At 42.8% G+C, this 26251-nt stretch overlaps 1 protein-coding gene across 6 annotated transcripts in view; it reads right to left on the minus strand.

Annotated features, from left to right (window-relative positions):
* Positions 1–26251, minus strand: part of wwp1 (WW domain containing E3 ubiquitin protein ligase 1) — a 204733-nt gene that overhangs the window by 18102 nt on the left and 160380 nt on the right. For 4 of the 6 annotated variants that reach the window (XM_085992735.1, XM_085992736.1, XM_085992734.1 and 1 more), the window contains 4 exons: positions 22860–22993; positions 15824–15964; positions 14731–14851; positions 5064–5168 (listed from right to left, as the gene is read on the minus strand). In XM_085992735.1, the coding sequence (XP_085848861.1) occupies positions 5064–5168; positions 14731–14851; positions 15824–15964; positions 22860–22993 (501 nt within the window). Of the gene's footprint in view, positions 1–5063; positions 5169–14730; positions 14883–15823; positions 15965–22859; positions 22994–26251 lie in introns of those variants that run through there. The other 2 variants (XM_085992737.1, XM_085992738.1) reach the window with 2 other exon arrangements.

Below are 26251 nucleotides of genomic sequence, written 5' to 3' on the forward strand. Positions count from 1 at the left end.
CCTTTGCTGAGTCCAGGGAGTTTTGGAAAATTATTACCAATGCATCCACAATCCCTACCGCCACTTCCCTCAAGACCCTAGGATGTAAGCCATCAGTTCCAGGTGATTTATCCGCCTTGAGTCCCATTATTTTACCGAGTACCACTTCCTTAGTGATTTTGATCGTGTTTAGCTCCTCCCCCCCATAGCCCCCTGTTTGTCCAGTGTTGGGATATTCTTAGTGTCTTCTACTGTAAAGACTGATGTAAAATATTCATTGTGTTTTTGCCATCTCCATATTTCCCACCATTAATTTCCCGGTCTCATCCTCTAAGGGACCAACATTTACTTTAGCCACCCTTTTTCTTTTTATATAACTATAAAAACTCTTACTATCTGTTTTTATATTTTTTGCTAATTTACTTTCATAATCTATCTTCCCTTTCTTAATCAATCTTTTTGTTATTTGTTGCTGTCTTTTAAAGTTTTCCCAATCCTCTATCCTCCCACTAGATTTGGCTACCTTATATGCCCTTGTTTTTAGTCGAATACTATCCTTAATTTCTTTACTTAGCCACGGATGGCTGTCTTTTCTTTTACACCCTTTTCTTCTCAGTGGAATATATATTTTTTGGAAGTTGTGAAATAACTCCTTAAATGTACATCGCTGATCATGTATCGTCTTACCCTTTAATCTATTTTCCCAATCCACTCTACTCAATTCCGCTCTCATACCTTCATAGTCTCCTTTATTCAAGCTTAGCACGCTTGTTTGAGATCCAACCTTCTCACCCTCTAATTGAATATGGAATTCAACCATGTTATGGTCACTCATTCCAAGGGGATCCTTTACTAGGACATTTTTAATTAATCCTGTCTCGTTACACAGGACCAGATCTAAGGTTGCTTGCCCCCTGGTCGGTTCAGTTACATACTGCTCAAGAAACCCATCCCTAATACACTCAATGAACTCATCCTCAAGGCAGCCCTGCCCAATTTGATTTGTCCAATTAATATGATAGTTAAAATCCCCCATAATTATAGATGTTCCCTTAATACAAGTCTCAACTATTTCCTGATTGATACGCCGTCCAACAGAGTTGCCACTGTTCGGAGGCCTGTAGACTACGCCCACTAGTGTTTTTTTCCCCTTATTATTCCTTACCTCCACCCAAACTGTTTCATTATCCTGATCTTTTGACCCAATATCATTTCTCTGTATTACAGTGATTCCTTCCTTTATTAACATAGCCACCCCACCTCCCCTTCCTTCCTGTCCTTCCTGATCGTTAAATAACCTGGTATGTTTAATTCCCAGGCATTGTCACCCTGCAGCCATGTTTCTGTAATGGCCACAAGATCATACCCATATGTAGTTATTTGTGCCATTAACTCGTCTATTTTGTTACGAATGCTACGTGCATTCAGATAGAGAACTTTCAAATATGTTTTGTGACACTTAGTTCCTGCTTTTGCCCTTTTTATTACTTTACCTTTTACTCCATACCTTCTGCCCCTTCCTGACATGCTCTGGTTTTTAATTTCCCCACTGCTACCTAAGTCTATGACCTTCTCGGTTGTCATTTTTATTATTTGCTTTCTAGGAACCTCCCCCCCACTAGTTAGTTTAAAGCCCTCTCTACAGCCCTAGTTATATGATCCGCCAGGACTCTAGTCCCAGCACTGGCCAAGTGAAGCCCGTCCCAACGGAACAGCTCCCTCCTGCCCCAGTACTCGTGCCAGTGTCCCAGGAAGCAAAACCCATTTCTCCCACACCAGTCTTTGAGCCACGCATGTAACTCTCTAATTTTATTTGTCCTAGCCAAATTCGCTCGTGGCTCAGGTAATAATCCAGAGATTATTACCCTTGAGGTTCTGTTTTTTAATTTGACCCCTAGCTGCTCATACTCCTTTAACAGAACCGGCTTCCTAGTCCTATCTACGTCGTTTGTACCAACATGGACCACGACAACTGGATCCACCCCCTCCCACTGCAAGTTTCTTTCCAGCCCAGAGGCGATGTCCTTAACCCTGGCACCGGGTAGGCAACACAGTCTTCGGGACTCTCGCTCTCGGCTGCAGAGGCGGAAGTCACACCCCCATCCACATCCATGGGGCTGTGGTGGAAAGGGTGGACAGCTTTAAGTTCCTCGGAGTCCACATCACGGAAGACCTCTCCTGGTCCCTCAATACCTCCTCTCTGGTGAAGAAGGCCCAGCAGCGCCTATATTTCCTAAGGAGGCTGAAGGGATGTAACCTGTCACCCCTGATCCTCTCTAACTTTTACCGCTGCACAATAGAGAGCATCCTGACGAACTGTATCACAGTATGGTATGGCAGCTGTAGCTACTATGACCGGAAAGCCCTGCAGCGGGTAGTCAAAACTGCCCAACGCATTACCGGCACCCGGCTACCGACCATAGAGCACATATACCAGAAACGCTGTTTACGGAGGTCACGGACCATCATCAAAGACCCTACCCACCCCAGCCACAGTCTGTTCGCCCTCCTGCCATCTGGGAGACGCTACAGATGCATTCGCACCCGAACAACCAGATTTAGGAACAGCTTCTTTCCCAGGGCTGTCATCCTACTGAACTCCACAAATAAACTCTAAAGCCTGCACATCTGCCAATGCACTTTATTATGGTTATGTTTATGTTAATGTATTACAAGCCAAATGAATGTTGAATATTTAAATGTCTTAATCTAAATGTACACTCTCGGGAGCTGCAAGCCTACATTCCGTTGTACTGCACTTGTGCACTAACAATGACAATAAAGTTGATTATTATTGTTATTATTAATACTATCCCCTACCACTACAACATTTCTATTTACTCCCCCCTCTTGAATGGCCCCCTGTTCCACGGTGCTGTGGCCAGGTTGCTCATCCTCCCTGCAGTCCCTGCTCCTGTCCCCACAGGGAGTAAGAAGCTCGAACCTGTTGGACAAGAGCAAGGGCTGCGGCTCCTCCAGCTCTACCGCCTGGATCCCCGTACCTGCCTCACTCGTAGTCACACCGCCCTGTCCCTGACCATGGGCTACATCTGAATTAATTAACTTCATGGGTGTGACCACCTCCTGATACACAGAGTCCAGGTACTTCTCCCCGTCCCTGATGTGTCGCAGTGTCTGAAGCTCAGACTCCAGCTCATCAACACGGAGCTGGAGTTCCTGTAGCAGCAGACACTTGTCACAGACGTAATCACCGTGAGCCTCAATGGGGTTCACCGGCTCCCACATCTCGCAACAGTAACACATCACCTGCTCCATTCTATGTAATTAATTAATTTTTTTATTGTTAGTTATGGACACCCTCTGCCCGATTTTAGATGCTGGTATCCCCTTTAATTAATTGGATTTAAATTAAATCAATCCCTCTAGTTACACCAGTTAAATGGTTTACCAACAGTCACTCTGCACCAGAAAGGCCTTATTAACTACAACCCACAGAGTTGAAGTTTGAAAAGAGCACCTAACACCCCACTTACCCAAACTCACAGCACTTTGATGACTCGCACTCAGTGCTTGCTTGCACTAGGACTGGTCTTTTTATACTGTTTGTTTGTTTACAGCCAAATGAGTCACCCCTGCTGATTGGTTAGAAAACTGGTTTCCACTGCCTGCTGTGCCAATTTACTCCTACTGCAGTGTAACCTTGTTTTACTCTTCTTAAACCAACAGAATCCCAAATATTTAACTTTTCCCCTTTACTTAAACTGCTTAAGTAATCTTATCAAGAATGATTTAAAGAGAAATAACAATTAAAGAACTCTCACACTTACCCAAACTCTCAGCACTCTTTGATGACTCGCACTCAGTGCTTGCTCACACTAGGACTGAACCAGTGTTCTATTACTGCATGGTGCTGTGTGTGGTATATTTTTCAAAATCATTGGCCCAGAACTTGCAGTTCTGATGACAGCAAACTGGCAGCATTCGCCGTTGAAACTGACAGCAACTGCAGGATTTAGTGCATGTGCAACGAATGTGGAAATCCAGAAGTTGCGGTCAGTCATTCACTGCTGTTCCACAGGCTGTGCTGTGGACCCCATCCCCCCAAAAGAGCCGGTAATCAGTGAAATCACTGATCTGATGAAAACTTGCCCTTTTCCGAACAAATAACGCTGTTAGAAACCCCATAAAAAGTTAGATCCATTCAAATGAACTGGATTTTTAACGGTGATCTGAATAATAACTACTGATAAACAACTGTTTTGGCCCTGAAAAACTAATTTTATATTGGTGGAATGTCAAATTTCCCCATCAAATTAAAAATTATTCAATTTTAAAATTAATTAAAAAAATGTTTTTTAAAAAGTTTGTTCATGATATTTCAGCTTCTACCTTAACCCAATGTGTATGTCCCAATCTTTATTTATTTATTATTATTATTATTTTTATTTTTTTTAAGTGCTTTCTATTTCCTGGTTCCCTGTCTGAGAATTCTGCAATGTGATTGGCTGCTTAGACAGCTTGTTGACATCACAGCAGCTCCTGCAATGGGATTCCCACAAAACTACGCTGATTTCAACTGCACGTCGGAAAAGCCAAACTTCTTGCCACAGAGATCATGAGATCTTTGTGGGAAGCTTACATCGGGGCCAGCGGTGAACGCCTTTGCTTCACTGCTGACCGCAAATTGCGGGCCATTGTTGGATGGCTATGGCAGCATATGGCCAATCTAATTTATCCTACTGTCTCAGTTACAATGAATCCTAATCCCTGTACAATATGGTCCCACGGAAATGCACGTCAGATTGTCAGAAGAGGGAGACCGACATACAGTTAGTAATATTCCAAGATGTTGGATCTGACTGAGCTCCAGCAACTAATACAACAAATCGCTGTTTTTGTGTGATGATAGGGATTTTAAAGTTCTCCAGTTAGAAATTTAGACAATACTTCAAAAGCCCTACTAATGAAAATTTGTATATTAGTGATTTCATCACCAAGGCAATATGACATGCCATCCTCATAAACCATGTACTGTACAAACAATTCATTACATTTAGAATTATTGCACAGCTAACTAGTTCAGAATAGATGTCTATCATTTTTAAGAATTCTGTGATCCATACCTGCCAGAACCAAATGATTTGTTTGCTGTTTCTGGTGTAATGGCGGTAGACTGTATTCCTCTGCCAATCAGTAAGATCTACTTCCTGCATGCCACAGAGCATGACCTGTAGAGAGACAGATCGTAAGGCTTCACTTCACAACTGCATGGGGCACTGTGACAACAAGCAATCCTCAGTGTTAATTCATTTTTTTAGAACTAAGATTAAACAGCAAAACTTTAGGGTAACGAAGGACTAAATCCATTGGCAAATTAGCTATGCTAGTCAGAGGGAGTCACGCCGATGATTACTCACATGAATTCCCAATCTCAACTGGCTCAGTAGAGCGTGTTGCTAACAAAGGTACGGTGCTTCCCCATAGGGAAGGAAAGCAGAGGGGGGAAAACTGGTAATAAAGTCAGCTTACGTCCTTCACTCCCACTTATATATCAAAGAATCATATCAATATTTGCAGATGATACCAAACTGGGGGGTACAGCTAACACCAAGAATACAAGACAACATTAGAAAACTTGCAGACTGGGCAGTTAAGTGGCAAATGAACTTTAACATAGATAAATGTGAGGTGAGCTCTTTGGTAGGAAAAATAGAAACATCACCTGCACCTTAGAAAATAAGAAACTGAATGGGGTAGAAGAGCAAAGGGATCTAGATGAACAAATCATTAAAAGCAGGTCAGCAAAGCAATTAAAACTGCTAACAAAGCACTGGGATTTAATTCTAGGGGTATAGAATTCAAAAGTAGTGAAGATACGTTATACTTGTATGGGACAGTGATCAGGCTGCACTTAAGAGTACTGTGCGCAGTTCAAATCTCTATACTATAAAAAGGACATAGAAGTACTGGAGAAAGTGCAAAAAAGATTTACAAGGATGGTACTAGAACTGAGAGATTACAGCTATCAGGACAAATTGAACAGATTGGGGCATTTTTCTTCAGAAAAGAGAAGACTTAGAGGTGACCTGATAGAGGTCTTGAAAATTATGAATGGGTTGGACAGGGTAGATGTGGAGAGAATATTTCCATTTGTGGGAGATTCCAAAACATAAGATAGTTACTAATAAATCCAATAGGGAAATAAGGAGAAATTTCTTTACGCAGAGTGTGGTTAGAATGTGAGGTGGTTGAAGCAAATAGTTTAGATACTTTCAAAAGGAAATTAGATGAGTACAAGAGAGAAAAGAGAATCGAAAGATCTGCTGGATGGCTGAGATGAGGTAGATGGAATGGGAGGAGACATGGGTGGAATATTAACACCAGCACAGACTAGTTGGGCAGAATCGCCTATTTCTGTGCTGTATATTCTATGTAATTTCTTACATGTAAGGCATGTTCTGCAAAGAGTAAAGAATCAGTAATAAACAATTTCCATAGTTTTTGGAAAATATTTAATTCTAGAATTCCAAGACATTAAACTCTACCTGTGTAATTTACACAACAGATCAGAGTTTCCTGGGTTACAACATCGTCTGCTGTTACACCTTTACCTTTAATATACAACACACCTTTTCACTCCATACGTAGATAGTAGATTAAACTTATGGGGGTAAAAATTCAGTTGGTTTGCGCCTCCCGTTAGTGCCTTAAGAGGGCGCTAATGGGGCGCAAAGCAACTAGCGCCCAGGCGAGGCGCTGTTTGCTCCGCTCGCAAAATTAACTAGACATTTTGCGGCGGCGCTGAACACTACCGCCACGATCTCCTGCGCCAGCAGATCGTGATGTCAGTCGAGTGCGCAACACCCCGAGTGGCGCCCCCTGCCTTACCGCATGCCGCTAGCAACGACAGGTTGAGGGGAGCGTTTTGTAGTCAGGAAGGGACTGGGGAAGCGCTATTTAAAGGCGACCACTTCCTGCCTTTTTTGTTGGTGACATTTGTGTACCATGCATTCTGAGAGAGAGAGAGACTTCTGGAGAGATTCAACGCTGTGTGAAGGAGTTTTGGGTACTGAGCAGCATTTTCATTTGCCATTCTTTGTATTGATTTAGAAGAGATTGTGGGGGCTGCACTCTGAGCTCTTTCCCTAGGTCTCTCCATTGTTCTTTCCAGCAGATTTGATGCACAGGTCTCTCCAGGCCGAGATTCAAGGCTGCAATGAACAGGATGTGGATTGAGAGCAAGATCAACCCTCCCCTTTAAGAACTGGCCGGCGCCATTGTGTCTGTGTTCCATTGCTGACTGACATCACATGAGCTTCGCCAGCACTCTGAGGTAGCGTCTCGCTCCTTGGCCTTTCCGCCTTAAGACAGGTGTGAAGCGCCTGATTTAGCGCTCCAATCACCTCCAGGGGCGATAAAAGCCAAGTTTTCCGTCAGAGGCAATAATTAGCGCCAGGCGCTAAACTTTGCGCACGGCCGATAATGGCACCCCAAACGGGGCAATACTGAATTTTTCCCCCATGGACTTATGTGCTCAAACACTATACCAGTACATGGCCTAGTCCTGATTAAAACGTCAGCCAGAATTTTCCCCTAAAAAAACGGGTGGGTTTGGAGCGTGGGGACAGTTAAATTGTTAAAAATGGGATTCCCAGCCTGATCTCACCTCCAACTCACCCATAGAATCATAGAAAGTTACAGCACGGAAGGAGGCCATTTCGGCCCATCATGTCAACACCAACAAAGAGCTATCCAGCCTAATCCCACTTCCCAGCTCTTGGTCCGTAGCCCTGCAGGTTAGAGCATCCCAAGTGCACATCCAAGTACTTTTTAACTGTGGTTAGGGTTCCTGCCTCTACCATCCTTTCAGGCAGTGAGTTCCAGACCCCCACAACCCTCTGGGTGAAGAAATTTCCCCTCAAATCCCCTCTAAACATTCCACCAATTACTTTAAATCTGTGCCCCCTGGTTTTTGACCTCTCTGCTAAGTGGGTCAAAAACCAGGGGGCACAGATTTAAAGTTCGGCTTGCGGTTTAAACGGAGACGGACGACCAATCCGCTCCCAGAGGGCGGTACGTCAATTTAAATATTATAATGAGGCTGGAAGTCTCTTTTCTCACATCTGTTTTGTTTTTAACTGTATGTGGACGGGTTTCACACAATTCGTGAAACCCGACAGTTAAACCGAGGCGGGGACTGCTGCATTCAGGAGGTAAGTGGCTTTATACCTACCTCCTGGATCCAGGCTTCCGACCTAACCCATCCCCCGCAATCGGAGACCCCACCACGAGGCCTCCGATCGCCTTCTCAGGCCTCTGATCCCCACCATGAGGCCTCCCCCCACCCCCTCCAATGATGCGGAGGCTGGCCGCAATCCTCTGGTGGATGGCACTGATCCTCTTTTCCCCCCCGCCAATCCCCATGATCCCTGATGCCGATCCCCCAGCCACCCTTCCTGCGGTCCCTGATGCCGACCCATCTCCCGCGATCCCTGATGCCACCACCCACCTCTCCCCCCCATGCCCCGACCCCTCACATCTGCAGGCCTACCCGCCCGCAGCCAGCCAGCCTCTCAATCTGGCCGGTTGCGAGTGGGAATCCGAGGCCTCACATGCAAATCAGGCCCAGCCTCCCGGTTTTCCCGCCCGCCTCAGAGGCCCCCAACCTGCCACCTTGGAGAAAAGTCCGGCCTTAATCTTTAATTCATTTCTATCTATTTTACAACATTTAGATAACCTGGTCACGTCATAATTTTAGCTCCTAATAATGTAATATATTCTCTTCCCAATTTTATTTACTTTTCCTGTTTAGTTGTGTTTTTATATTTTGAAATTTAATAAACCTGCATCATGTAATAAATTTAGCTGGCAAATTTTATGTTAACCAGAGTGAGTCACATATATGATTCTGGGCTAGTGGGGGAAAGGACACGGAAGTGAGAGAAGGTGCTTTGATACAAAGGCGGGAGTAAAAATAAAGTTTAAAAAAAAAAGCAAATTCCAGCCAGTCTTGCACCCCTTCCATATGCCAATCACAGAGAAGCACTGAAAAAAGTAGGCCACCTGCCAGTTATAAAAATACCAATGTTATATTTTGCTTACAATAGTGCATTCAACTTAATTGCTAGAATTTGTCCTCCAAACTTAAATGAAAGCCCATAGGAAATGGGACATAAGAACATAAGAAATGGGAGCAGGAGTAGGCCAATTGGCCCCTCGAGCCTGCTCCGCCATTCAATAAGATCATGGCTGATCTGATCCTAACCGCCAATCCACTATGACAGGACTATCTCCTGAATCTAACAGAATTAGACACACGAAACAGGAGCAGGATCAGGCTACACGGCCCCTGGGCCCGCTCCGCTACCCACAGGGCCATGACCTATCCGAACCTAGACTCATGTCCAAATTCCTGCCCGCTCCCCGTAACCCTTAATTCCCTTTTCTTCTAGGAAACTGTCTATTTCTGTTTTAAATTTATGTAATGATGTAGCTTCGACAGCTTTTTGGGGCAGCATATTCCATGGACCTACCACCCTCTGAGTGAAGTAGTTCCTCCTCATCTCAGTTTTGAAAGAGCAGCCCCTTATTCTAAGACTATGCCCCCTAGTTCTAGTTTCACCCATCATCTGGAACATCCTCCCCGCATCCACCCGATCCAACCCCTTCATAATCTTATATGTTTCAATAAGATCGCCTCTCATTCTTCTGAACTCCAATGAGTAGAGTCCCAATCTACTCAACCTCTCCTCATATGTCCATCCCCTCATCCCCGGGATTAACCGAGTGAACCTTCTTTGTACTGACTCGAGGGCAAGTATGTCCTTTCTTAAGTATGGACACCAAAACTGTATGCAGTATTCCAGGTGCGGTCTCACCAATACCTTGTACAACTGAAGCAATACCTCCCTATTTTTATATTCTATCCCCCTAGCAATGAAAGCCAACATTCCATTGGCCTTCTTAATCACTTGCTGCACCTGCATACTAACCTTTTGAGTTTCGTGCACCAGGACCCCCAGATCCCTTTGTACTTCAGTACTTTCCAGTTTCTTGCCATTAAGATAATAACTTGCTCTACGATTTTTCCTGCCAAAGTGCATAACCTCACACTTTCCAGTATTGTATTCCATCTGCCAAATCTCTGCCCACTTACTTAGCCTGTCTATGTCCCCTTGCAGGTTTTTTATGTCCTCCTCACACTACTTTCCCTCCCATCTTAGTATCATCTGCAAACTTTGATGTGTTACACTCGGTCCCCTCCTCCAAATCGTTAATATAGATTGTAAAGAGTTGGGGACCCAGCACTGACCCCTGCGGAACACCACTGGTTACTGATTGCCAGTGACAACATGGATACAAAACTGGCTAAGGGACAGAGAGCAGAGAGTGATGTAAACGATTGTTTGTCAGATTGGATGGAAGTATACAGTGGTGTTCCCCAGGGGTCAGTATTACAACCACTGCTCTTTCTCATCTATATTGACCTGGGCTTGGGTATAGGGGGCATAATTTCAAACTCTGCAGATGACACGAAACTCAGAAATGTAGTTAACGATGAGGAGGATGGTAACAGATTTCAAGAGGACATAGACAGACTGGTAAAATGGGCAGACACATGGCAGATTAAATTTAATGTAGAGAAGTGTGAAGTGATACATCTTGATAGGAAGAATGAGGCGAGGCAATATAAACTAAATGGTACAATTTTAAAGAGGGTGCAGGAACAGAGAAACCTAGGGGTGTATGTACACAAATCTTTGAAAAATCTGTTAAAAAAGCATATGGGATCCTTGGCTTTATTAATAGAGGCTCAGGACTGGATTTTGCCAGTGTGGGCAGGCTGGGGCGTGTCAGGTGGCATTCGTGTCAGGATCCCAACTCCGAAGTGAAGTGAGGAAAAAGTGCGATTTCCCCCTAATTGGTCAATTGATTTCCAGCGTGTGGGAACCCCTGGCCCAATGAGTCTTTTCATCCAGAAAGTCGCCTCCGATGACGTCATCAATGCTGCTGGATTTAAGGCCTGCAAGCAGCTTTGCTTCTTCTGGAGACTGCAAACTTTATGGCCATTGTATTAAGAACTTCATTGATCGACTATGTCCACTAGTAGGTCAAGGTGTGCTCCACGCTTCGATGAGCCTTCCCTCCAAGCTCTGGTGGAGGGAGCAAGATCCAATAAGGAGGTGCTCTTCCCTTCCTCGGAGAAAAAAGCCACCCCAGCAGACTAAAGCTGTGTGGCTGTAAGTGGCCCAGGAGGTCAACTCCATCTCGATGAGCCACAGAACCTGGCTGCAATGCAGGAAGAGGTTTCATGACTTTCTCCGCACAGGAAAAGTGAGTATGACTTTCCCATCACCCTCAATCTGATCCCCATCGCCTCTCCTCACCAGCACTCTGCTTTGCCAACTTCTTCTTCCATATCCCACTTGACACTTACATTCCTGCACCCTTACCTATTCTCTCTCTCTCTCTATGGTCACATTCACTTAACTATTCGACCATGCAGCCCTCACACTCCCCATCACTGTGATGCAACGAGAACAACTTACAACACACAGGGAGGGCCTTTTGTCTCCTTCTAAGCATCTATGCTATGGATTCTCTACACTCACTCCTTCATTCTCACTCAAACTCCACTTGTGTCCCTCATTTCAGGAAAAGAGAGCCTACGATAAGAGGGAAAGAGCCATGATAGGAGGAGGGCCACCTTCAGTAGCCCAGCTCACCGCCTGGGAGGCGGCGGCCCTGGAAATCGCTGGGATCGAGGAAGATTCCCAAGTGGGGGACGGACAGGCGGGCGCATCACAGCAAGCATAGTTTGGCATCTCTCTCACTGACATTGCCGGAGTCACTGATAATGATTCTGATGCTCTAACAGATTGACTTATAATCATCTGCACTATTCAATGTGCATATAACCTTGACCTCACATCTCTAACCCTTTCCCCACAGGACCATTGAAAGCCCACCTCCTCACTGTCCAGGAGGAACAGACTGAGCCTGAAGATTCCTCAGAGGAAGCTGCAACCTCTGAGGGCACAGCATCAGCAGAATTCAGCGCACCCAGCACCAGTGCAGACATTCACACATTGGTGGGACCTTCGCGAGATAGAGTAATGTTGTCACCTGGTGTATCACAGCTCACAAGTGAGCATCAGCAGACGGTGGAGACAGGGACAGCAGTGGAGAGTCCTCGGAGGGCACAGGACTCTGCCAGCTCAGCTCAGCTGCATGTTGACCCTGTGCCTCCGGGTCCATCTAGGAGAGCGGTGCTGGAACTTCAGGAACAGGTGCAGGAGTCTCTGGCAGGTTTTGTCTCCAGGGTCGCTGTGGTGTGGAGCGAATGGAGGAGTCCATCGCGAACATGAGCAGAGCCTTTGTGGAGGCATTGGTGCACCACCGCGGAAAGGATGGCAAATTTCTGTGGAAAGGATGGCTACCTCCATGGTAAGACTGGCTACAGTAGAGGAGAGGATGGCTACGGCCATGGAGGAGCTTAGTCGCCAGGGTCGTGAAAACATGGTCATTGTTCAGAATAGACTGACATCTCGAGGAGCGATGGTCAGCTATTGAGCATACAAACCAAACCTTCATGGAATTCCACTGGAGTTGGACTTCCAGTGCAGAAACGGGTCCTCATGGCCCCCCTGCAGTGCAGCAAGGTGCTGTCAAGCCACTTGCTAGCTCTGAAGTGGGGCTGACCCATGAGAGGAATGTTGGTGGCAGACAACAAGGAAGTGGGGGCTCCTCTCCAAGTGCTCACATGACCATGCCACTGCAAAGCCCTCGATCAGAGCCCCACCAGAGTCCTCACCCAACTGAGATAGGGGTCTCAGCCCCTGCATAGCCGCAGGAGCAGCAGACTGTTGCCGAGCCCTCACAGGCTCGTAACCCCAGAGGACGCCCGCCAAAGGTGTCAAGACAGGAGCAGCAAGAAAGTGAGCAAGGGGGCCACCACATCTGCTAAAGCCACAGGGGAAGCACCATGTAGGAGCACGCGTAAGAGGAAGATAAAGCACAAGTAGTCACAAGGTTAGTCACTTGGGTGTTGTGATGTATTGTTTTTTGACCAGCCATCCTTGTCATGGTATCATAAACAGATTTGATGGCAAACTGTTGAAGTTGTGGTCTGTGTCATTTCGCAAATGGGACTTCCACATTGAGGGCTTAGGGCGACTTGCAATTGTCAGTATGGTGGTCAGAGTGATAGGAATCCACAGGTTCTTGTCCACTGTCGATGGTCTGGTAAGAAGGTGCGAGGCAAAAGTGTCCGATTGTGCAAGCTAAGCAAATCTGGTCAACATGAGTGCGTCCCTTGCATGACGGCCAGCAATGTGGTCGCGCGCTGGCGCCTTCTGGCCTGTGCAGCTTCAGGTGGGTGAGCAGCAGCTTGGCGCTCCGGTTGTTGCTGCTGCTGTTGCCGCAGCTGGTCTTCATCTGAATCGGATGTCCAGGAGGAAAGGAAATAAATGTTCGCCATGCTTCTGGTGTATGCTTCAGTTGAGGAAGTGCTCAGTCAGGTGGGGAGAGGGGTTTCCCAGCAGGTCACACTGGAGATGGGTGTCAGGCTCCAAACTTCCACAACAATGAGTAGGCCTGCTAAAAGCTCCCCCAGGCCTGAGACAACAAAGTTCTGCCACCTGCAAGTGATCATTGGTGAAAACTCCTTTTTAATGGTGGAGCTGTAGCTGTTAGTAAGCAATCCAATTGTGAGGCCGCCAGGATTAACTGGCATGTTCCAGAGGAGGTGTGTAGGATGGGGGAAATGTCTAAAAATCAGAAAGGCCTCTCAAAATGGGATTATAGAGGCAATTAAGTAGTTGTTGTTAAGGGCCTATCCTGTCTCTCTTGGAGGTGGGATGGAAACAGGGTCTAAAAACACAAATGTGGGTAAATTGCTCGGAGGCAGAATTGGGCCCGACCGCCATTCTTTGCGATTTTGACAACTCATGCCTCCAAACCTGCCTCCTCGGGCCTGGTAAAATCGAGCTCATAGAGTACAAAAGCATGAAAGTTTTGCTAAACCATTATAAACCACTGGTTAGGACTCAGCTGGAGTATTGTGTTCAATTCTGGGCACTGCACTTTAGGAAGGATGTCAATGCCTTCTGTGCAGAAGAGATTTACCAAATTGGTACCGGGGATGAGGGACTTCAGTTATGTGGAGAGGCTGGAGAAGCTAGGGTTGTTCGCCTTAGAGCAGAGAAGGTTAAGAGGAGATTTGATAGCGTGTTCAAAATCATGAATGGTTTGGATAGAGTAAAATAGGAGAAACTGTTTCCAGTGGCAGAAGGGTCAGCAACCAGAGGACACAGATTTAAGGTGATTGGCAAAAGAACCAGAGGCGACATGAGGAAAAAAAACTACGCAACGAGATATTGTGATCTGGAATGCACTACCTGAAAGGGTGGTGGAAGCAGGTTCAATAGTAACTTTAAATAGTTGAATGGTAAAAATTTGCGGAGCTACGGGGAAAGACCAGAGGAGTTGGACTTATTGGATAGCTTTACCAAAGGGCTGGCAGAGGCACAATGGGCCAAATGGCCTCCTTCTGTGCTCTATCATACTACGATTCTAACTGTGCTTGATTTAAAATATTTAAATTAATTAACAAGCATGGATTGTATGATAAATTAAAGCAAGTAATCCACCCCTACAAAATAATGGGCCAAGCAGGCAATGTAGTACTTGCAGAGTAGTACTAGCTATTTGGAAAGTTCTATTAGTCTTCAATCAACTAAGTTATTTCTTATCGTATTTTTTGGAGAAATTCAACAATCACAATCTCACCTCTAGCTCTTTTTCATCAAAATACTGGAGCCACTGTAGAGGTACTACTTCATTGAAGCCGTCTAAAAAAGCTCTGGTCTGTTCTTCCACCCCACGAGTAAATCGCCATTCTGCCATGAGACTGCAAGAGCAGAGGTCATGGTTTAAAGTAACTATGCAAAAAGAATACTGTTTAAACAATTACTGTAAACTACAAAAAAACAGCAAAACTGTATTTGCTGGATAGTACAATTAAGGGATATGCCACTACTGGCAAATGAATAAGTATGTGAATTCTGATTGTATTAAATGCAGTAAGTGAATAGCAATATCTGGCAGAGAACAGGAAAGCCATAAATAAAGGGGCTGGATGTAGTCAGATACATCTTTAACTTCTGCTCATTTCCCGCTGACACTAAATACCATCCTACATATTCACATGAGAAATTCAATCATTACTCCTCAAGACAAGCAGATACAATGCTGATTCTAATTCTCAGCAATCTGAAAAATTCTAGATTTAATGATTTCAAATTTTGTATTTTTAACTTCACATTTCTATGAACAATATCATGAACAAATTATTTTTTCTAGCTACTGAGCTTGGTTATATATGTGTGGTACTATGCTGCACATCTGAAGATAATTAAATAATCTTATTGATTTTTCATGGCTTTGCACATGAGGGAATCATGTTAAGTGTAGTCTTCTGATGAAGCATGGTTAGAAAGCAAGGGATAAATGGACCAATGTGATTCAGGTGCTATTTTAAAATCACATATTCTGTCCTTATTTTATATATTTCGATTTTATGATTTATAGTTAAATAAAACTATATAGTTATATAAAAGCCTATGGCAATTTGAGAAGCAGATTTGGTTAGACCATAAGAATTTCTGTGTAGTACAGGCTAAGGACCCAGGAGATGCAAAACTGAAGTGCTATAGGGCTGTTACTGGTGGAAGTGTGTAATTACAATGTGACAAGTTTACGTGGGCAGTTTTATTCTCAACATAGAAGTAGGAATTTATAACGGGAAAAACAGGAGCTGCACGCAGACATGAGATTTTTAACATGTTGTGATGGAAGTATTCGGTGTTAAAAAATATTTTACCCAATGTATTCTTCTTTATTTTCCTCTGTTACTAAGATGTTGGATCCTCCTTGTTTCAGTTCATGGGAGGTAACTTTTCCTAAAATTTCCATGTCAACAGCAAAATACATTTCTAGGCCACATTCTTCGATGTTGTTATCCCTGTAAGAAATGATTTAGTAGCATTATGAAAAAAAATCACTGCACTTATTTGCCACTCAACAATTAACTACTATTATAAATTCAACCCAGTAAGATTATGTTGTTGATCCTCCTCCAGTGCTTCAGTGGGTAAATGTCCTGAGCCATAAAGATCAGGAAAGTTGAGATTCAATCCTTAAATCGGTGCTAAGTTAGCTGATTTCAGTGGTGGAGGAGGTACAATTGGCCTCAAACAAGTAATTAACAGGCTTATAACACAAGGAGTAGGTGTACCCAACATTCCTTGACTTGTATTGGAGTGGGAAAAAAGAGGTTCACGAAAGCACCAAGGTGAAAATACAAAATATATTTCTAGGGGGTGGAGAGAATGCCCCACCCCAAAATCTTCATTTCTAACACTTTTTTGGTGTATATATGTTATAGATGAGTTATAAAAAAATTCTACCTAATTTATTCTTCTGTTTTACTCTGTTACTAGGATGTAATGTGAATGGACACTACATTTTTCATCTATAAAAAGACATTTGCTGAATTTTATTAGAAACTATTTTGTAGTTCCCACTTGTATTTTAAAATGTCTTCCTTCCAGTAGCTGCAGATAAATCTTTATTAGGAGAAAAAGTTTAAATTAGAATGATGCCATGGTCAATAAAATTAAACAGGGCTCCTGGCAGGAAATTTAGAATTGTGCACTATTGCTGATTCGAGTCTGTCACGGATACCTTCTTGGGTTCAGTGGCGTCAGCTGCGCTCATGAGCGATCAGAGCGTTTTATTTCTAAATGGCAGTTGACTCTCACTGCCCTATTATCTACTTTTACAAAAATGTAATCCAGGGGTGTAACAATACCTTGTGACCTAATCTGAATATTTATGTCTTTCGCACATGCACTTCTTCAAACTCTTTAGGCAGATCAAACTAACAGTTGGGTGATACAAAGCCAGATACAAATTAAAAACTGCTTTATTTCACACTAAAGCAAACAAATAAAATAGCATTTATGATCAGATTCACTTAACTCAATCACTTTTGAATACCACTGATCATTGCGAGTAGGCTGATTAGACGGTAACTGGCAAGCAGCCGATCACTACTCGTCTAGCACTGGGAGATCACCAATTTTATTTTAATGAGGCCCAACCATAAAAATGGCTCAGACCTTCGCTGAACTTCATTGGACAGACGGTGATTTCACTCTGCTCACACCTGTCCGATGAAAGGGGTCACTTGAAAAATGGGACCATTGCTCTTCTCAAAATATATATACACGATCTGGACTTGGATATAGGGTATACAAATCAAAATTTGCAGATGACACAAAATACGGAGCATGGTTAATAGTGAAGACTGTAAGTAAATGTGGGAAAACATAGACTGGTTAGTAGATTGGGCAGATAGATAAAGAATAATGCAGAGAAATGTGAGGTAATATATTTGGAGGGGAGCATAAGGAGGGGAAGACTAAATGGTAAAACCTTAAAAGGAACAGAAGAGCAGAGAGATTCAGGGGTTCAGATGCACAAACCTTAAAAAGGTAGTTTAAATTGATCAAGTTATAAAACAAGCAGGGATCTTTGCTTTTGTACTCTATATCCCTACTTATAAAACCTAAGAAGTAATGCTAAACCTATATACAGGAAACTTTGGTTTATCCGGAGGTTAACTGTCCGGAATGCTCGATCCACCGGCAAAAATCAGGAGCCGTTTCGTTATTTTTTTTTCTTTTCGTTGCTTTTTTTTTCCACCAGTCAGGCTCTGCAAGGTCTAGCTGAAGCTGTTGCTTAGCTACATAGATGCTTGCAAGGTACGGCCGACTGTTTAGAAGCTGTTGCTAAGCAACAGGGTTTGTTGCTAGATACGGAGCTCAAAAATTTAACATTAGCGCTGGTTTGTCCGGCAGTTTTGATGGGACGGCAACAGCTCGGTCCTGTCGGTGCCGGATATCACAAAGTTTCCTGTAAATCATTTGTTAAGCTATTGTTAGAACATTGTGTCAGGTTTTGATCACCTTACTTTAATAAGGATGTGAAGGCCATGAAGAAGATTCAGAAGAGATTCACTAAGATACCACCAGTGATGAGAGGCCTTAGCTATGAGGTACTTAGAAAAACTGGGAGTCATGTCACTAGAAGAATGAAAGTTAAGAGATTTCACAGTGGTATTCAAAATTGAGAGGTTTTGACAAGATAAATCAGGAAAAATTATTTCATTGGTCAATGAGTTGGTAACTAGACAACATAAATTTAAGATAATCACCAAAAGAATCAAAGAACAGGTTGCAACATTTTTTTTATGTAGAGGATTGTTAGATCATGGAATGCTCTACCAAAAGTGGTGAAGGTAAATCCATAACAGCTTCTAAGTGAGTGGAATGTATGAAATAGAAAAAATTAAGAGTATAGGGAAAGGGCAGGAGAATAGGGCTAAGTGGATAACTCTTTCAGAGAGCAAAGGTGTGAGGGGGTGATTGGCCTACTTCTATATTGTAAAATCCTATGATTCTATTCTGTATATATAAAATAATTAAATTGCATACATAACATGAACCTAGAATATTACTTTAAAGTGAATTAAGATCAATAGAAATGATGGACATAAATTTATATTAGTAAATTGCAAATTTAAAAACAGATCTTAGGAAAAACTTAGTTACTCAAAAAAATTACACACATTTGGAATTATATACTAGGTAAAGTAATGGAATCAAAGACATCCAGGATGTTCAAGATGCAGTTGGATGCTCGGCTCGGTGAGTTGAAATACTAGAGGAACATCTTCAATGGTCCTTTACTTTTTCTTGGATTTTAAACTTTATTTGGTTTATTTTTCTTGATTATGGATTTGAACACTGTCAACGTAGATGTAGATATAATCCTGGAAAGAATAAGGAATCTCAAAACCAGTTCCGATCGAATTACCCAAGGGTAATTAAAGAGAGGGAAGCTGTGCTCTGTGAGCTCCTTGATTATATATTTAGCAGATCACTAGGGTCAAGGATTGTTGCCATGGACTGGAGGGAGGCTCATGTTATCCCAATATTCAAAAAGTAAGAAGCGAGAAATTATAGGCCATTAGCTTGATTTACAGGCAAGTTGCTAGAAGGAATCATTAGACCACCTGGACAGAGATGGGGTTATAAGAGATTCGCAACATGGCTTCTGGAAAAGATGGTCATGTCTTACCACCCTGATTGAAAATTTTGAGGAAGTTTCGCATTGGTGGATGAAGGCCACTTGACATCGTATACTTGAATTTTCAAAAATCTTTCGATAAGGTGCCACACAATATGCTACGTGATATCATAAGAGTCCAGTGGGATTCGAGGACAGACCTTAAGTTGGATAAGAAATTGGCTACATTCTCATAAGCTGATAGTTGTTATCAGTGGTAGTGATTCTGCGTGGAGATCAATTATTAGTGAAGTTCTGCAGGGCTCTAGCTCGTCACAATTTGTACTAATGATGTGGATGAAAGTGTTAAGGGAAACTGTCCACAAATTTGCATATTATGCAAAGGTGTGTGTGTGTTGAGCAGGAAAGAGTGTGTGTGTTGAGCAGGAAAGAGATGAGATGTTATATTACATGAATCCCTAAATCCCCATCAAGTTGAATGGACCTATATTCTCTGAACTTCAGAAGAGGTGTGATCTCATTGAAACGTCTAAAATTCTTAGAGGGCTTGACAGGTAGATGCTGAGAGGCTGTCTCCCCTGGCTGGAGAGTCTAGAACTAGGGTCATAGTCTAAGGATAAGGGATCAGCCATTTAGGACTGAGAGGAGGAGAAATATCTTCACTCAGAGGGTTGTGAATCTTTGGAATTCTCTATCCCAGAGGGCTGCGGATGCTCAGTCGTTGAGTATATTCAAGACTGAGATCGTTAGATTCTTGGGCACTAAGGGAATCAAAGGATATTGGGATAGAGTGAGAAAGTAGGGTTGATGTAGAACTTCAGCCATGATCTTACTGAATGGCGGAACAAGCTCGAGGGGGCCGTATCGCCTACTCCTGCTCCTATTTCTTGTTATGTTCACTACCAGTAGCGAGAGGCTATTGCAAAAGCAAATAGAGTACTAGAATCTATTGCTAGGTAGATCCAATATAAAACAAAAAGCACTATATTGTCCTCGTGTAAGCCCTCATCTAAATACTGTGTTCAGTTCTAGTCCCATCACATGGTGGAAGATGCAGAGGCTTTAGAAAAGGTTCCGAGGAGGCCATTACATTGATACCTAGCATAAGAATTCTTTTCTTTCCACAAAGGGTCATCAATCTTTGGAACAAGTTGCCAGCTTGCGTAGTGAGTGCAGATTCACTGCAAGCATTCAAAGGTAGCTGGACGAGTTCCTGGCCGTGACAGATATTGCAGCATATAAAAAGCAGGTGGATTACTGAGCGATGTGTCTCATGGTCACTGTGGTCTCCTGGAATTCATTTTGATCGCCTTCGGGATTGGAAAGGAACTTCTCAGAGTTATTTTTTTCCTAAATTGATCTAGGGTTATTCTCAATCTGGTTTTTTTAACCACTCCCAGGAGATTACATGGCTGCTGGTGGGTGGGGCGCATTGGGGAGCCATATGAGACAGGCTCGATGGACCAGCTGCTTTTTCTTGTCCGTATTTATATATTGAATATTTTTATTCGAACAGTGACTACTGTTGACACTAAAGCAACCGGCTTTGAGTTAATGAGAAATTCAGTGTGAGGGACTGAACATATAGAGAAAGCATTATTGAACCAACGAAGTACCCTGGATCATAGAAATACAAAGATGTTACCACATGGAAACAAGCCATTCGTCCCAAGCCAGTCTGCATCAGTGTTTACCTTCCACACAGGCAGATCATCCTAATCACATTCACCCACTGTTGCATATCCCTTTATCTCCTTTTCCTTCATCTACCTTTCCAATCCATTATTTGCAAATGTTAATTTAGCTCTCTTTTGGGTTTAGAAACTCTGCTTAACTAGTTCCAAAGATAATTCCATTAGCACTCAATTTTTCAACAAAAAAAAAATCAATATAAAAATGAAAAAAAGCGAAACCAAAAAAAGGCAAAATTAATTATTCTAAGATACTGATTGCAAGGCATTTAATAAAATAAAGATACAACCAAAAATACAAAAATGAAACCCTTTGGAGGTTTAAAATATATAGATACATGCAAACTATTTGTAAGTCAGAGAGATCCCTAGTTTAGTGCTGATTATGTAGAACATAGAAATTGGGTTAAAACTGTCCAAAATCGTTTCACTTTAGACCTTTAATGTTGAAAGAGACTAAAGACATTCATCCTATTTGTCCGAGCTGATTTCAATTCCTGTTGCAAAAGAAAGCAAATCTCCAACAACACATCCAGGGGTAGTGTTTCAGCTTTGGGCACAATCGGGAAATTGGGCGCAAACTGTGCTGGTTAGGTTACATTTCAAGTTTCTGCTCCATCCATTTACATAATCACAAATGTAAAATCTTCCATGAACTAGCGCAATCAGTCAGCTTACTAGTGTGTAATTGTTTATTTATTTTTCTTTGCATTAAAAAATATTTATTGATGTATTGACGAGTGGTAACCTGGTGCAGTTTTACTAATACAGGAAACTTTGTGCTATCCGGAGGTGAGCTATCCGGCAATCTGGAGCCACCGGCAAAAATTAGCAGCCGTTTTTTATTCTTTTTGTTTGTTTTTTTTGCTTTGTTTGAACAGTCAAGCTGTGCAAGGTCTGTAGCTATAGCAACAGCTTCAGCTACAGAGCTTTAGGGCCACACCCGAGTGTTTAGAAGCTGTTGCTAAGCAACAGTGTTTGTTGTCAAATACGGAGATAAGAATCTCTGTATCTCTCAACATTAACTCTGGAGAGTACGGCAGTTTTGAGGCAACGGCAGCAGCTCGGTCCCGTGGGTGCCGGATAGCACAAAGTTTCCTGTACAGCCAAAATGGGGTTATCACAAAATGCATTTTAAATAAGGGTGTCTAGTCCTCCACCTGTGAGTAACCTGATTTTAAATCTCTAAAAATGACTTTAAAAAAACTGTACTGAACCATTTACTAGTTTCATTGGTGTACACTTGTTAGACTTTTAGTAAATTAAGTATGTTTTAATATGTAAAAACTTTTAAAACATGCCTACTAGTGGATGTGCGCCTAAAAAAACAAGCTCAATTTGAAGACTCTCCTCAAACCATCGCAATGGGCGGAAACTCGCCATCCTCATTATTTTGAATGAGGCATGGCCAGTTTTGTGGGTGGGTCAGCTTCGGGCACAATGATTTTTAAACCAGTGTTAACGATCACGGAAACTCAATTTACACTTGACATAACTTATGCTCGCGTTTCCATGATGTTTTGTGCTGGTTCAGCCGATTTCACCTGGATTGCGCTGATAAAACCAGCGCAAGCTAGTGGAAACTCTAGACCCCAGGTTTTTTTTTTTTTTTAAATTGAGCAGTTTACTCAGAATCGTAATTTTCTGAGGAAAAAGCTGTCATGTTTAACCTACTGGCAAAGTATGCTTGTGCAGTGCAGATTCTCATCCATGATTCCCCCAAATGTCTAGTTCCCAAACTCATCTTTGTCCCCAAAGTGAGATAATATTAGAAGCCTATTAGTTGCATATGGAGGAATAGAAAAGAAATCAGGCCACTCTTGCGCACTCCCCAGCAAATGGTTATACTGTAACATTGGCAGAAGCTTGGAGAATCTCACCTGATCAGAATTTCACCAGGGGGTTTTATTTTCCACTTCAATTCAAAGATTTAAAACCCACAGGTAACCTGTCTTCAGGTTGTTAAACTCTATCTAAAACAATCTTATGAATTCAAATTCAGCAGAGGTGACTGATCTACATTTAACCATTTATTAAAGTAAAATTACAATAATCCTACGATGAAATACATACCTAATCCAGATAAGGGAATTGTAGAATTCAGGGTCAATAGATTCCAAATCCTTAATTGTGAGTTTCTTATTCAGCATACGCTTGTAGAATGGTAGTGAGAATCCAGTGTCAATAAATTTTCCATGGAAAAGAGCCTACAAAAAACACAATTTTACTTCAAGTTGCTTGATAAAGAACAAAGTTCTGACATATTAGGGGGAATTTATAGGTGAGCGGGTGGGAGTGGGTGTGGGGTTAAATGGGGGAAAATTGTTAGTGTGTTAGGAAGCTGGCTCCAACCTGCCAACTTCTGGCTTTTACTCAGGTGAGACAAGGGGTGGGCAGCCAACCTGCTTCCAGGAGGTAACCAGCTGCAGCGAGGCGAGAACATGTGGGACAGGAGGAGGTGTGCTTCCTCCCAGCCCCCCTCCCCCAACCCCGGATCGGCCCCCCTGCCCCGGGGTCGGGGATTGGACCCCCCCCCACCCCCAGGTCGGGGATCGGACCTACCTGGTTTGTTGACCTCCTCTAGAGCATTCCCCACTCGACTGGAAGCCAAGCCTGTTAATCAGGCTGACTTCCGGGTGGGGAACCCGTCAATCACGTCAGATGTGGAGTTAAATCTCTGCCGTGTGTGGGGAAACCCAGACTTCCGGGTTTTCCACAAACTTCGGACCCCACCCCACCCCCAACGGGTCTGAAGGTAAAAATTCTAGCCATCATTCTGGAACAATTAAAATGCAGAATTGCAAGTGATCATGCTAATCTGACCGGGATTGCCGGGTTCTTCGGCCTTTTCGGCCTCCCCCGTACATTCCGCGCAAATGTCGGGGTCTATATTTTATTCCGCAAAGTATTGACCAGAGCTTTGTCTATTTCCTTGTTCATTTTCTTGGGGATTTTAAAATGGATCTCATCTCAATCAGATACTGCACAGATATTTAATTCCTGAGTTTCCCGATAACAAATGCTTTACTGATTCCTGCAAGCATTACAGCGGAGCCAAAATGACACTCTCTGGATTCTGTCCAGAGTCTTCCTTCATTAATAAAGAATCCATTTAACATGTTCCCATATTGCTGAACCGCTGCCCAACTTTTTCCACAAGCAACCTGTCTAGACTTTTATTGTGCAAATCAATAAGATTCATATTCTTAACAGATCAATTTCAACAGAAAATAGAAACATCTAAACAAAACACCTTTTCTAGCAGTTGAAAAGAAACTTGTGGGATTTTGGTTTTGATTATCTGTAAAATCTGTTTTCTATGTATAAAATACAAGTATTTACAGATATGCTCAAATTTCAATTATCTACCATGATGGAGGGGGGGGGGGGTGGTTCCACCCCTGATGGATACCAGAAATTGACAGATAACCAAGAGCCCTCAAATTATTGTTCACTGCTTCTTGCTCTGCCTCTCTCCACCCAGCAGCACTCATTGCCATTACGCCTGTTGGCCAGAGCAGTTAACGCTACAAAGTGATCAATCAGCTGATTTGCAGTATCCAGCTTCCTCCATTTACTCACTCATGATGCTGCCCCAGACTGGAAAGAGCCAAACAAAAAAACTCCTCTGGTGCCAGCTACTGCCCGCACCCCCACTACAGAAGTGATTGTTAAAGAAAGCGTTCCCTCACCTTCAGAGATTCCATCAATAGTCTCCACAACAGTGTTCTCAGTGGAGCTACTAACATTAAAATAAAAAAAAGTCTGCCTGTTTAAATATGCTCTTGTGAGGAGTCGTCAGCTCTGCCGAGAAGACTGCCACAAGAATCCCTACAAGTGCCGACATACTGCTTTACAGTGCTCACCTCTGTAGCTTAGGGAGAGGTGGGAGGAAGATAATTGTTATTGGGAAAGTATTTTGAAGAAAGGTTTTGCATTAATGCATCGCCTTTCATAACCTCAGGATTCCCCAAAGTGTTTTGCAGCCCGTGAAGTACTTTTGAAGTATAATCACTGTTGTAATATAGAGAAACATAGCAGCCAAATTGCACACAGCAAGATCCCATAAACAACAATGAGTTAAATGACACGATAATCTGTTTTAGTAATGTTGGTTGAGGAAGAAATGTTGGCCAGGACGCTGGGAGAACTCCCTGCTCTTCTTCAAATAGTGCCACGGGATCTTTTCTGTCCACCTGACAGGGCAGACAAAGCCTCAGTTTAACGTCTCATCTGTAAGACGGCAACTCCAACAATGCAGGACTCCTTCAATACTGCAATGAAGTGTCGTCTTACATTATGTGCTCAAGTCTCTGGAGTGGGGCTTGAACCCACGACCATATGCAGTGTCGTCTCTGCTGGCTGGAGTCATGAGCAGGCACATAGAGGAGCAGTGAGCTGGACAATCATCCATTGTGGCACGAGCTCATCATGCCATAGAAGAAACATTCTCAAACAAATAAGCTGATGGTAGCTCCAACTCCCACTGCAAAAATTCTCAGATAATCAACAAAAACTAATAAGGGGGTCTAAGAGAATTGAAGGACTGCTGTAAGAAAAAAATCTCAATATTTAGCATAAGTCAGTCTATTTTTATTAATTTAAATGGTATTTGTAAGATGTCAAAAAGTGCATCATTATAATTTAACAAATTACAAATCCAAATAGGGTGAGTCAATCATTTATTAATTGCAGCCTGGTACCTAAATTAGTATATTGCATCACGTTGCATTAATATTTACATTAAAAAAAAAAATCTTATTTTTGTAAGTTACTTTTCACTGGAAGCAGTTCAAACAGTGCAGCATAGAAATCGTCAAGTGGCAAGTTACTGATTTTACCAGCATAACATGGTGAAACCAAACATTGGTCAGGGAGTCCCACAAAGAAGAAAGACCGGAGGGAAAATTACTTGTGGGATTACTTTATGCCCTCCCAGTGACTAGTTTCATAACAGTGTTAGATGGTACATGCTCTGGGACCACCTATTTGGAAAAGTGAAGAAAATAACTGAAGAGTGAATGTTCCCATTTCCTGAGCTGTTAGGTCTTATATTCCATTTCCCAAGCAAGCTATTGCACCGGCATCCTACTATCCTGCCTCTGCTGATTTCACTCAAACTAACCACTAGATGGCGTACAAAACTGTTGTTTATAGACTGGCCTACAGATTTTCTAAAAACATAACTCACCTTTGATCATCAACTTCTGCAGACAGCCAACTTGAGATTAGAAACTCTCAACATAGGTGACATAAATCAGTCATTCATGAAAGAAAGACTTATGAAATAATACTGAGCGGCCTACGGGTGGCGCTGTCCAGGGATAGTATAAACACTCAGGCACGGGCCCAGCTTGCGCAGGACATTCTTAACAGGAACTAGTGAAGGACACAACTAGACCTCCATGTTGTAAAACAGTTGATTAAAGCTTTGTTTAACGCTTAGACCAAGTGCCTAATAGTTT

The sequence above is a fragment of the Somniosus microcephalus genome, chromosome 7, assembly GCF_052327205.1.
Source record: "Somniosus microcephalus isolate GS21.2 chromosome 7, FLI_Smic_1.0, whole genome shotgun sequence".
Taxonomy (NCBI): domain Eukaryota; kingdom Metazoa; phylum Chordata; class Chondrichthyes; order Squaliformes; family Somniosidae; genus Somniosus; species Somniosus microcephalus.